This window comes from Zalophus californianus, chromosome 3 (genome assembly GCF_009762305.2).
Source record: "Zalophus californianus isolate mZalCal1 chromosome 3, mZalCal1.pri.v2, whole genome shotgun sequence".
In the NCBI taxonomy this organism is placed as follows: Eukaryota; Metazoa; Chordata; class Mammalia; order Carnivora; family Otariidae; genus Zalophus; species Zalophus californianus.
In genome coordinates this window covers 119672719-119686898 of record NC_045597.1, presented here as the reverse complement: position 1 = coordinate 119686898, position 14180 = coordinate 119672719, and the positions used below count along the sequence as shown (strand labels likewise).

The following is a 14180-nucleotide window of genomic DNA, read 5'->3' as shown; positions in this document are numbered from 1 at the left end:
CCTTTCTGGCCTGCCAGGTCTCTGTGGATAAGTCTGTTGCCAATCTAATGTTTCTACTGTTGTAGGTTACAGACCTCTTATCTTGAGCTGCTTTCAGGACTTTCTCTTTGTCTCTGAGACTTGTGAGTTTTACTATTAGATGTCAGGATGTTGACCTATTTTTATTGACTTTGAGGGGGGTTCTCTGTGCCTCCTGGATTTTGATGCCTGTTTCCTTCCCCAAATTTAGGAAGTTCTCTGCTATAATTTGCTTCAATATATCTTCTGCCCCTTTCTCTCTTCTTCTTCTGGAATCCCAATTATTTAATGTTGTTTTGCTTTATGGAATCATTTATCTCTTGAATTCTGCCCCCGTGATCCAGTAGTTGTTTATCTCTCTTTTTCTCAGCTTCTTTTCCCCCATCATTTGATCTTCTATATCACTAATTCTCTCTTCTGCCTCATTTGTCCTAGCAGTTAGAGCCTCCATTTTTGATTGCAGCTCATTTAATAGCCTTTTTGATTTTGAATTGGTTAGATTTTCGTTCTTTTATTTCTCCAGAAAGGGATTCTTTTGTATCTTCTATGCTTTTTTCAAGCCCAGCTAGTATCTTTATAATCATCATTCTGAACTCTAGTTCTGACATCTTACTAATGTCCATATTGATTAGGTCCCTGGCAGTCGGGACTGTCTCTTTTTTTTTTTTTGAGATGAATTTTTCCATCGTGTCATTTTGTCCAGGGAATAGATGAATGAGAGAACAAAATGCTAAAAAAATGATAAAAGGGTAACAACCTCAGAAAAATAGACACTAAACAAGTCTGAAGAGACCAGAAACCGGGGGGAAAAGAAAGGGGAAAACAAAAAAAGAAGGGGAAAAAAATAAAACAATATGATCAGGCTGTTGAATAGAACAGAACCACACACTAGATTTTGGGTGTATTTTGGTCTTTTAGAAGAAACTGCCTCCCAAAATTTTAAAGAAAGAAAAACTTACATATATTAAAAAAATAAGGGTTAATATGATGAAGGGATGGAACATGACTGTAAAGATGAAAAATAAAAAAGATTTTAAAAAAGGAATTGAGAAGAAGTTGGTTGAAAAAAAGAATGAAAAAAAGTAAAAAAAAAAAGAGAACGCGATCAGGCAGGAGACTAGGACAACATCATACAGCAGATTTAGGGTATATTTTGATCTTTTAGGAGAAACTGTATTCCAAAACTTTAAAGAAAAACTTATATATACAAAAAATAAGGTTAAACATTGAAGAGATAGAATATGACTGTAAAAATAAAACATTAAAAAGATTTTAAAAAAGGAATTGATAAGATGTTAGTTGAAAAAGGAAAGAAGAAAACTTCAACTAAATAAAAATAGAAAAAGAAAAAAATAAAATTTAAAAAATTAACTTTGAAAGACTAAAGCATCAGGGCAAAAAAGCCATGAATTCTATGTGCTGTACTTGTGCTGGAGTTTTGTAGTTCTCATTGATCGGTAAACTTGGTCTTGACTGGCTGTTCGGCTGATCTTCTGGGGGAGAGGCCTGTGGCAGTGATTCTGAAATGTCTTTGCCCCAGGTGGAATTGCCTTGCCCTTGTCCCGGGCTGGGCTAAGTAATCTGCTCGGGTTTGCTCTCAGTAGCTTTTGTTCCCTGAAAGCTTTCCATAGAGCTTTGGAGGAGGAGAATGAAAATTGTGGCCTCCCAATCTCTGCTCTGGAGGAGCCGAGAGCTCAGGGCCCCACTCCGCAGTGCGCCCTCAGAGAAAAGCAGTCGATCACTCCCATCTCCCTGGGCTCCGGCTGCACTCTGTGCTCACCCAGACTGTGACCAAGCGTTTCTATCTTTGGTGCACGACCCCGTTTGGAGTCTCCAAACCCAGCAGATTCCTGTGGCTCACTCCCACACCGCTCCTCCTTGGGGAGGAAGGGGAGTCTCCCCGGATCTGCTGCTTGTTGGGTCCCTCCTGGAAGAGCAGTGGCCTGACTGTGCCACAGATCACAGTTTACGGCAACCCGAAGCTGAGAACCCACTCCTCGGCTCTGTCTTTGCAGCTGGCTTCCCTGCTCTGATACCTGGGAGCTCTGCCACACTCAGTCTTCCTATGACCCCGAGGGTGCTGAGACCACACTGCCCCAGTGAGGGTTCCACCCCCTGCTTAGGCACTGGAGTGACATCCCTCAGCAGAGCAGACTTCTGATTTTGTGCTCTGCTGCTCTATCACTTACCGGTATTTGGCTGATGGAGGCTCCCTTCCCCCGCAGTCTATCTTCCCTAATATTGCCCCAGATCCACTTCTCATGTCCTACCTTCCAAAAAGTGGTTGCTTTTCTATTTAGAGAGTTGCTGTTATTCTTTTCTTCAATCTCCTATTGAGTTTGTAGGTGTTCTGAATGGTTTGATAACTATCTAGCTGAATTCCTGGGACCAGACGAAAGTTAGGTCTCCTACTCCTCTGCCATATTGCTCCTCCTCAAATCTCAATTGTCTTTATAAAAAACAAAAGAGCTGGGGTGCCTGGGTGGCTCAGTCTGTTGAGCGACCAACTCTTGATTTTGGCTCAGGTCATGATTTTGGGGTCCTGGGATTAAGCCCCATGTTGCACCTCCATGCTCAGTGGGGAGTCTGCTTGAGGATTCCTTCTCTCCCTCTCTCTCTCTGCCTGCTCTCTGCTCTCTCTCAATCTCTCTCTCTCTAAGATAAATAAATCTTAAAAAAAAGAGCTAAGTAAATAATTCAGATGCTAGCAGCCATTAAAATTTTTATTTTATTTTTTTAAATTTAATGGCATGGAGAAAAACTAATAATATACCAATTTTTAAATTGTGGAGAAATCTGGGGCACTTGGGTGGCTCAGTTGGTAAAGTATCTGGCTTTGGCTTAGGTCATAATCTTGGGATCCAGGGATTGAGCCCCACATCGGGCTCCCTACTCAGCGGGGAGTCTGCTTCTCCCTCTGCCTCTCTCCCTGCTCCTGCTCTCTTGGTCTTTTGCTCTCTCTCTATCAAATAAATAGATAAAATCAATTTTGGAGAAATCTATCTGAAAAGAAACTCTCTGGAAGGAAATAAAATAAAATACTAAAAGAGGTGGCTCATTGGTGTTCTGCTTCTTTATAGCTGTAGTTACTTGTCACATTTATTTAGCAATGCATATATTTGTTACTTACATTTTCAGAAATACATTTAAAGTAATTCCTTTCAAATATATTTCTTGTGCTAACATTAATATGTTAGCACTTCATGAGTTAAGCAAAACAGGGAATAATTTTCCTTTTCATAATTGAGAAGAATGGGTAATTTCCCAATTGAAGGAGCTTGAAATAAAACCCAGATCCTCCAAAGCCAGCCTCAATGCTTCTTCAATGATATCATACTAGAAGGTTACAGAAAATAATATGTGAACATCTTATGAGTTTTTCACAATAAAGGAACAATAATTATAATCTGAGCTGTTATTAATAATGTTTAATTTATTTGATCTTCTTTATAAATTCCTAATTCCAACTGAGAGAAAAATAAATGTATAATATCAGACAAATGTTAATAAAAAGGGATATCTAAGTAAGTAAAAGGTGTAAGGAATAAAATTCATCATTACATTTATGTTAGATTTATTATAAGAGCAAATATTAGAAGAAAATCTAAAACTCTTTTGTTTTACTTTAGGAAGATACTGAACATGGTATTCCAAGTAAGAATGAAGAAAGTCATGTCAGGAATATTAATAATGACTAAATATAAAAGAGTCTATATGGCAAGACAGAAAGAGTAAAGAAAGTTATACAGACTTGATAAATAACTGATAGCTTTTTTAGTAATCTATTTTAATCAATGAGAGATTAAAGTAGAAACTAATATCTTTATAATTATTTATTGAGGATTACTACAGGGCATAATTAAGAGACTAAAACAATCAAGATTAAAGCCAGATTCTTTACCAATCTGTCAGTTCATGTAGTCTAACTCCTGTGCATCAACACTCTGGCCACTTATACTCTCCTCATTCCCTTGTCCAGCACACATATGGCCAGTGCCAGTGAGCCACTTCAGAGCAGAGATAGCCAGATTCATTTTTGTATGTGCAGAACCTAGCATATGCTCAACAGTGGGTAAGCATGCACATTTGCATATGTCATGCAATTCATTTCAATAGCCAAACCATATCACCTCAAAAATGATACATATTAGAAAAATGCATAATACAACCCCAACCTAATGAAATGATCTGGGGGATTATCTACACTACCAGATAATTTATGTTACTGGTTGCCTAATCCATTAGGTAATGGAGATGAGTATTCATGTAGGGCTAATATGTTTGATGAGTTTCAAACTCAGTCATTTCCCAGGCAGTACCCTCTAAGTCAAGGTCACAAATTGAAAAGATTATAGCAAGGCAAATAAAGTCAACATGTGAAGTTGATTAGTTGCAATAAACATATTTCCCTCACCATTGACTGGGAAACAGTTACCGAGAAACATTTTTTTAAGCAGGAATGATGATAAATGGACACTGATCCTCAGCCTCAGGAACACACAAAAAAAGGGGTTGGGGGACTGAGCTAAACTTTCAGGGCATTTCTAAATGGTAGCTCCTACTCAACCCCACCTGATGGTGTCAAGTAGGAATTCAAGACCATTGTAGCAAGATCTGACTTTTCAAGGACAGCTAAAAATTCATACACTTACTTAGAACATCTCATTTTTAAAACGTTGGCAATTTTTTAAAATGCAGAACACTATGTATTTTGCATTTTATGTACCAAAAAAAACCACATCTGCACAGCATGTCTGACACTTAAGCTCCTGGTTTATGACCTCTGGTTTAACAATTTGATTACTCTATTGTTGCACATATAATTGAGATATGACTGAAAAGTCATATAATATGAGTGCTAAAATGTCAAGGAGACTTTATTTATTAAAGAAAACTAAAAGTTCAAGGTTATGTGTGCTATTATTCCATACTCATAACTTCACAAATACCAAGTATTTTACAAACTTCACTTAGTACCAAAATGAAAATATCAAAGCCCAGAAGTTGACAGTAGAATAATATGTATAACCATTATAAACTTTACTTAAAATGTGATATAACTAAGGTTAAGTCACAAGTTCAATTTGGTTCTCTATGTATGCTGATGCGTGATTGTATTTCTAAATGATGACTAACTAGCCAATTATAGTCACTAGAAAGTTCTGTCATAACTGACATTTTAAATGAGGCATTCCGCTAAGAAAGCTAAAATTTCAACCTCATTTTAATCACTTTAGCTATTCAGAATTCTGTTAATCAAGTAGGGGAAAAAAAATTTGTCTTCAACACCTAGAATGATTTATCTGTTTGTACGAATGTGAGAAAAATGATCACATCTTCGAGTAATAGATTACAAGTACAAAGAAAGTTCACATTACAGCTATGCTGATGAAAATTACCTGCAGGCTGTTACAACACAGCCCGAGAATTAATTAACCTTTTGCCATAAAAATCTGGAAACTTCAGCAAAGACTGAGGTTTTTCTGTTTCTCTTGTTCCAGATTCCTCAGCATTTTATAAAGTGAAATACTGTGCCATTACTGAGGAAAATAGATAAAATATACTTAGATTTTATTGGGTATCCATGTTATAGTAAAAACATAAGTTGTGGTTAAAACACAGCAAGTTGGATGTTTCCTTTTTTATTTTAATTAATGAAAGATGAGAAATAATAGCTGATTTCTATGTAGATCTTTACTTTTGTGAATGAGATCAGTAATTTCTTACTATGAATGTTGGCTAACTCTTAGTTATCTACCTTTTCACTCCGTGAGAAAATAAAGTTAAATAAAGCATGTCTTTTGCCAATGTGTTAAAAAAACAATGACGTTTTAAAAAAACCTGTCTTTTGCCAATGTGTTTAAAAACAATCACACATTCTTTCAAACTTCATTCTCAAATGAATAAACACATTATATTTGCGTGTACTGGTCAAGTATACTGAAAATTTTCACATGGGTTCGGAAGCTGAAAAATCAGCTAACACTAAATGAAACCATGACCTGGGAAAACAGGATTTCTGATAAACAATGTTGTAATAAAAGTGCCTGTCTTTCCTCAAGTTGTGAAGAGCAAGGATCAGTAAGACTTGGCGAATGTGAAGATTACAGCAAAATTTAAAGACCACTAAGTTATACTTAAATACTGACATAATAACTTCATATCTTTATTAAATTGTTTGGAGCCACATTTTATTTTTCTCTTTGATATAGTAATATCTCCTTAAGAGGGTTAACAATCCCAACATTAACTGCTCAATAACGGAGTGGTTCTCTTCCATGAGCCAGTTTTTAGAGTTAGCTTTAATTCATTCATTAGATAATTAGTCTTGCCAATGGATAAATCATTTCTTCAGTAGGTTAGGAGACATCCTTGTTTAGATAATGGGTCATACATATTATTTTAGGATGTTAGGGCATTTCTCTATTGTTCAAACTAAATCATGATTTGCCAAATTCATCTTTAAAGAGCAAAACTAGTGATCTCCCTCTCCAATATATTGTTAGGAAATCAATTTTTGGTTGCAGGTAAGAGGTACACAATAATATGTTAAAATAAGAAGGTGATCATTTTATGTTAATAAAGGGGGTAATGCTTATCTGGACAACTAAAGATACATATGATATTTCTCATTTTGTATTAAGAGCAAATACATATTTTATGAATCAATACTTCAAATTAAGTAGCTATTTTAACTAATTTGGAACAATAAATCTTTCATAATTGTTAATATATTAAAATTTTCCAAATGGATCTTTCTTTTGTATCTATAAGGAAGATGGCTCTTTGAAGTTGGTAAATTTAGAATATGTTCCAAAACATTTCTGGTTATTTCAATTTTGAGAATATATTATAAAGCATACACATTTAGGTAAGATATATATTTATTGGAAGTGTCAAGGCTGTCAGATAGAAAATTCACAATAAATATATTTTGAATATAAGAATATACAAGGTTTTAAAAGAAATTCAGCACTTCTGCCAATAGTAAAATTTGCCTGGGTTAATTTAAACTAAATTTAATATTGTTACTGATTCTTAGATTTTCATGTAAGCAGTGATAATGCAAATGTGTATATGAATAAAAAGTATATGCCTTTAAAAGACTTAAAAATGAGAGCATAAATTTATAATACCCCTTAATTATTACAGAAATACACATGCTATCCTTTGGAAGATATGAGCTACATACCTGACAGGTAATGTTCTATCGCCTTTCCTCCTATCCATTTCTCTTTGGGGAACAGGATACCAACGGAAATTCAATTTCCAGTTAAAACCCCCATAAGTCATGTCTGACCCAGCCATATATTCAAAGGTATCATCACTAATCACATCAATGATGGGGCATACAACTGTTTTCCTGCAGAAAAATCAAAACCAGTTTACACATAAATAATAATTTAAATACTACACCAGCTTCTTCAGACTCAGTATAGATGTTAAGTTGAAATTTAATCATTTTGTGACTTTAATATGACTTTATTTTCATTTATCCTTTTTCTCTGTGGACTCATTTTCTTTTACTACATCATGCTTACAGTCTCTACTTCTTTCTATCATTTATATTCTAATCAAATATACTAATTGGTCTTCAAGCTGATTTCCAAATGCATTCTAAGTACTAACTCAGCAGGATGAACATGGTCTATTTTTCATAAAACCTCCGCGCACAGCATGATTAGTAGCACTGCTTTGATATTATGCATCATTTTAGCTAGAGCCCACTGAAAAGCAATAGCATGCAGAAGTAGAGAGTGGATGATGGCAAATTAGACCTGGTATTTTGAATCTCAAAGAGGATAGGTTAGTTTTAAGAGTTCTGAAAAAATCTTCCTGGGGAAACGCCTACTAGAAAAACAAACAAGTAAAAATCAACAAACAGAAGCAACAATAAAAATCATGATCATCAGTGTAAGTACACGTTTCCTCTGAAAGATATTAAGGACATGACGATATCTAAGTGTGCTGTCCCAGATCTCAGAATTTACCATAACAACCTACATATTTTAACATAGGGAAAGATAAGTGACTTAAGTTTCTGGTGTTTTTATCTCATGATCTGTTTCTTCATAAAGAGTGGGTGTTCTTAATGGTGGCTTTTTTAGGGTAAGGAACTTCCACCAGGAGAAGACTGGATATTCTTTTAATCCATGTTGTGCTTTCTCCAGTCTCCCTCTGTTCCTGGCTTATATGTTTTATCATGGGACCAATCTGTCGTCTCTACAGTAAATGTTCAGGTCTACTCAAGTTTGCATCGCTTGTAGCTAATTCCAAAGAGCAGAGCTTATTTTTCATATGTGGTAGTGGGTAAAAATACAAATATGCTTTTGAATCACCCATAAATGTGGAAAGCAAATAAATGTTGTTCATTATTTATTCCAGTTTTGTAACACCAGTATCACAAATGCTCGTTTTCAATTAGGTCTTCTATTCCACACAATTGGCCAAAGCCTCAAGTTCTCAGCAATCAATAGGATTCATCTAGCCTTGAAAAAGGTTCTTGGTAATTCTGGTCCCTACAAAATCAATATCTTTCTCTCTTCATTAAATTTAATGACTTAATTTGTAATGGGGAGGCAAAATTAGATCTAATAACCTTGAAGAGGACTTTATTATCTAGTTATGGCAACTTTAGAATGTATAAGCAGGACAAGACCTCAGAATTCATTATATGCAAATACAATCTAAACATATTGTTAGATTAAAAAATAAATGATCTATGCATGATGATATTGAACATTATATTAAAAATTCACTAAGTTGAATATGAAACACATGTTTGAAAAAGCAGCATAATGTATGAAAAGTTGCCAGGAAATGCATTTAAGATGTTCTAAGTTCATTTTACTTTGCCCGCCTTACCCTGCAGTGCATACTGTACAATACACAGAGTGGAAAAATGTTATTAGCTGTGTACTACACTCAGTTGACTAAAAGGTTCCCACTGCTTTCTTCAACTGCTATGGTTTATTTTACTGACAACCTCCATCTATCTTCCTGGCAAGTACCAAATCCTGCCGTTTACATGATGTAGTTGGACTAGCTCACCCTAAGCAGCTTTTGTCTTAGATGCTTAATTAAAAACTTCAATTCTAAGAAGACCTTTCTAGGGTAGGTGAAATAACTATGCAAACAATGCAATGCTTTGTTATTATATCAGAGCATTCAACACAGTTGTCTTCATTAGGTACTTAGGAATTATAATCATTTATCATCAATGTCTATGAATATCTGCAAGAAAAGCTTGTACTTGATAGCATCATTATCAGAAAAAATTTCAGGTAGGTATGAGGGTTCTTAATTTCTATAAAGTACTATTCAATTTTTTCAGATTTCACAATTTGTGTTTACAAATTGGCAACATTGTTTAAATAATTAAAATTCTAATAGTTGTGCTCTGTTTTTTGTTTTTGTTTTTTTTTAACCATGATTTCATTCCAGTGGAATGTGTGAGTGTATGTCTACATTTTTAAGATCCTCTAGGTGGTTTTGAACCAGACTTTGAATAAGGGCAGTGACCTAGTAGAGAGAAGACTGGTCTGGGAATGGGTAGAACTAAGGTGCTATTCCCAACTCTTCAAATAACTGGGACAAGCTACTTAACGTCTTTGTTCCTTTCTATTACTAGTACAGACAAGAAGATCTATATTACCTTCCTCACAGGGTGGTTATGGGGACATAATGAGGTGCTTTGAAATGTATTTTATAAAACGTGACACTGTTTCAAATTGGACTCATTTGTATTACCTACAAAATGAATATTCAATACATTTTTTACTGTTTGAACTGTTTGACTCTTAAATATTAATATTCAGCATGAATAAGCCTGTATTATATGGGGGAGGGGTGTTTTTTTAAAAGCTAGAAAATAAACCTTCTAAAAATAACAATTTATAAAGAAGTTTTGACTGGTACCTGGAACTGTCCTAGCAGGTTCAGTCAAAACCCAGGCAGACATAACACATGAATTCTTACCTGTCTTCTTTTATTCTCGCCAGCAAAGGCTCCAGCCATCCTAAGGTGCATTCACAGTGTGCATCGAGAAAAGTTATGACCTGCCCTTTTGAAGCAGCTGCTCCTCGAAGGCGGGCACGTATTAACCCAGAGCGCTCTTCCATCCTAATAATTTTTACTGGCACCTCTAAATTTTTCACATAATTCTCTAATGTCAACTTGAGGAAATCTGTAATGCGCAATAAGAATTTATAAAGTTTTAAAACTATTTTAAGACACAGCGGAGAGACTACTGCCCAGATGGAATTCAACACACAGAAGTGGTAGCCAACTCCTATCAACATTTCTTTGCATTAGGTGAAATAATTATATAGAGATTTTATCAGTAAATTAATGTATATTTCATGATAACTCTATCATTTGACTGGATACAATAGGAAGTTAATATACCAGACTTGAATTTAGAAATTGGGCCACAATAGTAAATGGAGACTTCTTAATTATAAGTTATTTTGCTTTTACCTGCACACGCACACACACACACAAGACCTATGTCCACAAAGTCATATTCATGCTCAATCGCATGATCATTTAAGTTGAGAAAAAAAAACACTTTTGAAAATAATTTTAGCTGATTTCTTAGGTTAATACCGATCAAATGGGATCATAAGAGATACAGAAAGAATCAGTTTCGTATTCCTGGAATTGGCACTGACTGGCTATATTGATGAAAGTTGATGGGTGATTTCAGGGCTAGTAGAATTATAAGGAAAATACAGATCATTGCCTGGCTATCTTCCCAACCATAATAAAGCTTTCTGATTAAAAAATATATATGGGGAAATATTTATACCTCTTTCGCTGGCATCATCTACCAAGATGACCTCGGAGAGCAGATAGCGTGGGGAACGGTTTATAACACTGTAAACAGTTCTAAGGAGAGTGCTCCACGCTTCATTGTGAAACACAATGACTACGCTTGTGTTTGGAAGTTCATCAGGGTAGACCTTTGTCTTGCATCTGCAAAAGAAAGAAGAGCGACATGCTTATAAATTCATTCTTCATTCTGATCACTCTAATAAAAAATACCCATGATAACATAACTTTAGACTCAGCTGCCCCTTACTAAGGAAACATTTTATGATTATCGAAGATAATTTTCCTTTTTATAAATGTTGTGAGTAATTACTTGGCATTTTGAAAATTAAATATGCATAATTGCTAATATTTTATTTTAATTACTGTAGGGAACAAAGCAGCATGATTTCCACAAATCTAAGAAAGCTAAAATAACATTCTGAGACTATCAATAGAAGACCAGAATGCAACAGGGACATATGAATTCATTTAGTGGATATAATTTTATTCCTTGTTTAGAAAAAAAAATTATCGTATAACTCAAAAAATCATAAGAACATGAAAAGACAGCATTTTGAAGCATGTAAAACTGAGATTATTTTTGTTTCTAAAATCTAGTCATGTGTGTTTTCCATTCTGTTTGAGAATGCTATAAACCATGTCTACTTTGAAGGAAAGGTTTAGGGTCTGGGATTTACTTTGCAGATTCTCAGTACGATATAATCAAAACTGGAGATCAGGAAAGGGAATAGGCTACCAGCACTCCCCAAACTTTGATGTGCACAGGAATCACCTAGGGCTTTGTTAAAATGCAGATTCTGATTCAGTCAGTCTCGGGTACAGCCTGAAATTCTGCATTTTTAAAAATAGCTTCCAGGTGATATAGATGCTACCAATCACACAGAGCGCACCATAATTCTTTTTTTTAAGACTTTATTTATTTTAGAGAGAGAGAGAGAGCACAGCAGGGGGTAAGGGCAGAGGGAGAGGGAGAAGCCGACTCCCCACTGAGCAGGGAGCCTGATGTGGGACTCAATCCCAGGAACCTGGGATCATGACCTGAGCCAAAGGCAGACGCTTAACCAACTGAGCCACCCAGGTGCCCCCAGAGCACACCATAATTCTCATCACTTTTAGAACTTGCTGTTTTGAGAAAAAACTTTTAATTTTGCTTATAAATCCAAAGAAGCCCAGATTTTACTTTTCGAGAAATCAGTGTAAAAAGGTACATTTGGATAAATAATATGTGTAGTGCTCTAGGGGATCAACCCAAGTTTAACATGAAGATGGTCCTCACCCCCATCAACTTGTCAACATTCAAATGTTTAACTCATGTAATTATAAAATTTTAGAAAAAAAAAAGTGTGACTGGGTATCTGGAATAGGAATAGAAGTTTATTCACCTTAGGTTATAGTTTCATGGAAAATATTCTAAAGAGCTAGAGAATTAAAATCATCCCATAAAATAAAATGAACTAGATACTTCCTGCCACTCATGAATGATCTCATACATGACACAAAATAAGCATTGTTAAAATTAGTCTTCTTCACAGGTGAGTGAAAAAAATTAAATAAAAATGTGGGACATAAGGGCATATAATTAGACAAATACTGATTGTATGCCTATTGAGATGTTAATCATCTTTTAAAACAGTCTAAAATGTCATCTAGTCTTCTAGATGTAGCCAGCGAAGTCTTCTGTACTGTAGCCAGATAAGAAGGGACTATACCTGAAATAGGACATTTTTTTTTGCATATATTTATTTGAAAAGCATTCATTAATCATCCATCCTATAGAATATATTTGTATATACTGGAAAATCAAAATGTAGTGGGAAAAAGTACTTTGATTCATAGTCATCTTTTCCCGTTCTGGTGGTGAGATTCAAATGTTTTCCATATACCTCAGCAGCCTGGGGATCCTGGCAGCTTATCAGTAAATGAACTCAGAAAGCCATCTTGGTAAATCAGAAAATGTTCTCACCATGATTTTCCTCAAACCTCCATTCTTCTGCTTCAACAAAATAGCATGCTGAGCAAAAAGTATGGTAAAAACCATCATGATCATCATCGATAAAGAAATAAAACTGGAAAATCAGGCTGAAAGCAGTCCAACAGTCAACAGTGACTGGTTTGAGCCAAGGATAGCAGTCTATAAAGGCTCCCCAGTACCACCGGAAAAAAGTGATTTCTTCTAAGTTAAATTTTTTGTATGTTATATATGCATGTACATTATATGTTTTGTATTCTAAATGCCAACAAAGAAAAAATGAATGAGATAGTTAGATAAACCTTTTAAAATACCAAACTAAAAGCAGATACTCAAATCCAGCTTCTTAAACTATTTCTATCTTGCTTTGTTTCTGTGGTTAAAAAAAAAATCTACTCACAAATGTTAATTTTATATTCAATGTATGTGACAAAGTTATAATGAACTAATTTACTATTAATGCAACTATTATGTTTAGAGAAAATTTCCATTATGTCATTATTTAATGTAGCATACAAATAAAATGTGGCTAATCTTTTTATTAATTCTTTCTCTTCTTCCTATGTAAACAATTATTTAGCAAAGAAAACTTTGTGTGATAATAAAATAATTTCTAGAATAATTCTTAAGCTATGTAAATTAATTATTTTCAATGTCAGTTTGTCCTATTATCTCAAGTTCATAGAGGCTTATGAACAGGAGTTATTTCTATGGTTTCTAATGGGGTTGTGATACACTGTACTTTTACCATTTTCTGTATTTCATCACATCTGTTGTTTCACCTATAGTAAGATATACCGTCATTTTATGTATTGCTAGGAAAGAAAAAAAATGTTGTCAAATAAACCATAGCATATGCTTTCTTATCACTAGAATCTATTTAATACCTAGATAGAGCTTACAGAACAAGCCTTTAAATTTACTTGGACATAGATGTCTATCAATATTGTCATGCTTGCTTACGAATCAGTCACATCAGCTTTTTGTTGCTTTAAAGTTTCTTTCATCTTTTCTAAGGGGCTTTCTCCAGCTTTAGGTTGCATTGCTTAACATATGAGAGAAAGCACATATCTCAGTAACAAAATATAAAACAGCTTCATCTTCTTGTGGGTATCTTCCTTGGTACTATAAAGTTATGCTTTTCAAATTTTAAGATGCAAATAAATTATATGGGCATCTTGATAAAATGCAGATTCTGATTCAGTAGATTTGGGGTGGGCCCAGGATACTACATTTTTTTTTTTTCAAAGGGGGCAGAAGGAGAGAGAGAATCTTAAGCAGCCTCGACATGGGGCTCGACCTCACAATCCTGAATCATGACCTGAGCTGAAATCAAGAGTCAGATGCTTAAACAACT

The 14180-nt window shown here is 34.8% G+C and overlaps 1 protein-coding gene across 2 annotated transcripts in view; it reads right to left on the bottom strand.

The window, feature by feature from the left end:
* The window catches only part of GALNT13 (polypeptide N-acetylgalactosaminyltransferase 13), a 565045-nt gene that overhangs the window by 211426 nt on the left and 339439 nt on the right, over positions 1–14180 (bottom strand). For both annotated transcript variants that reach the window (XM_027590905.2, XM_027590904.2), the window contains exons 5-7: positions 10829–10995; positions 9997–10204; positions 7211–7381 (exon numbers count right to left, since the gene is read on the bottom strand). In XM_027590905.2, the coding sequence (XP_027446706.1) occupies positions 7211–7381; positions 9997–10204; positions 10829–10995 (546 nt within the window). The remainder of the gene's footprint in view (positions 1–7210; positions 7382–9996; positions 10205–10828; positions 10996–14180) is intronic.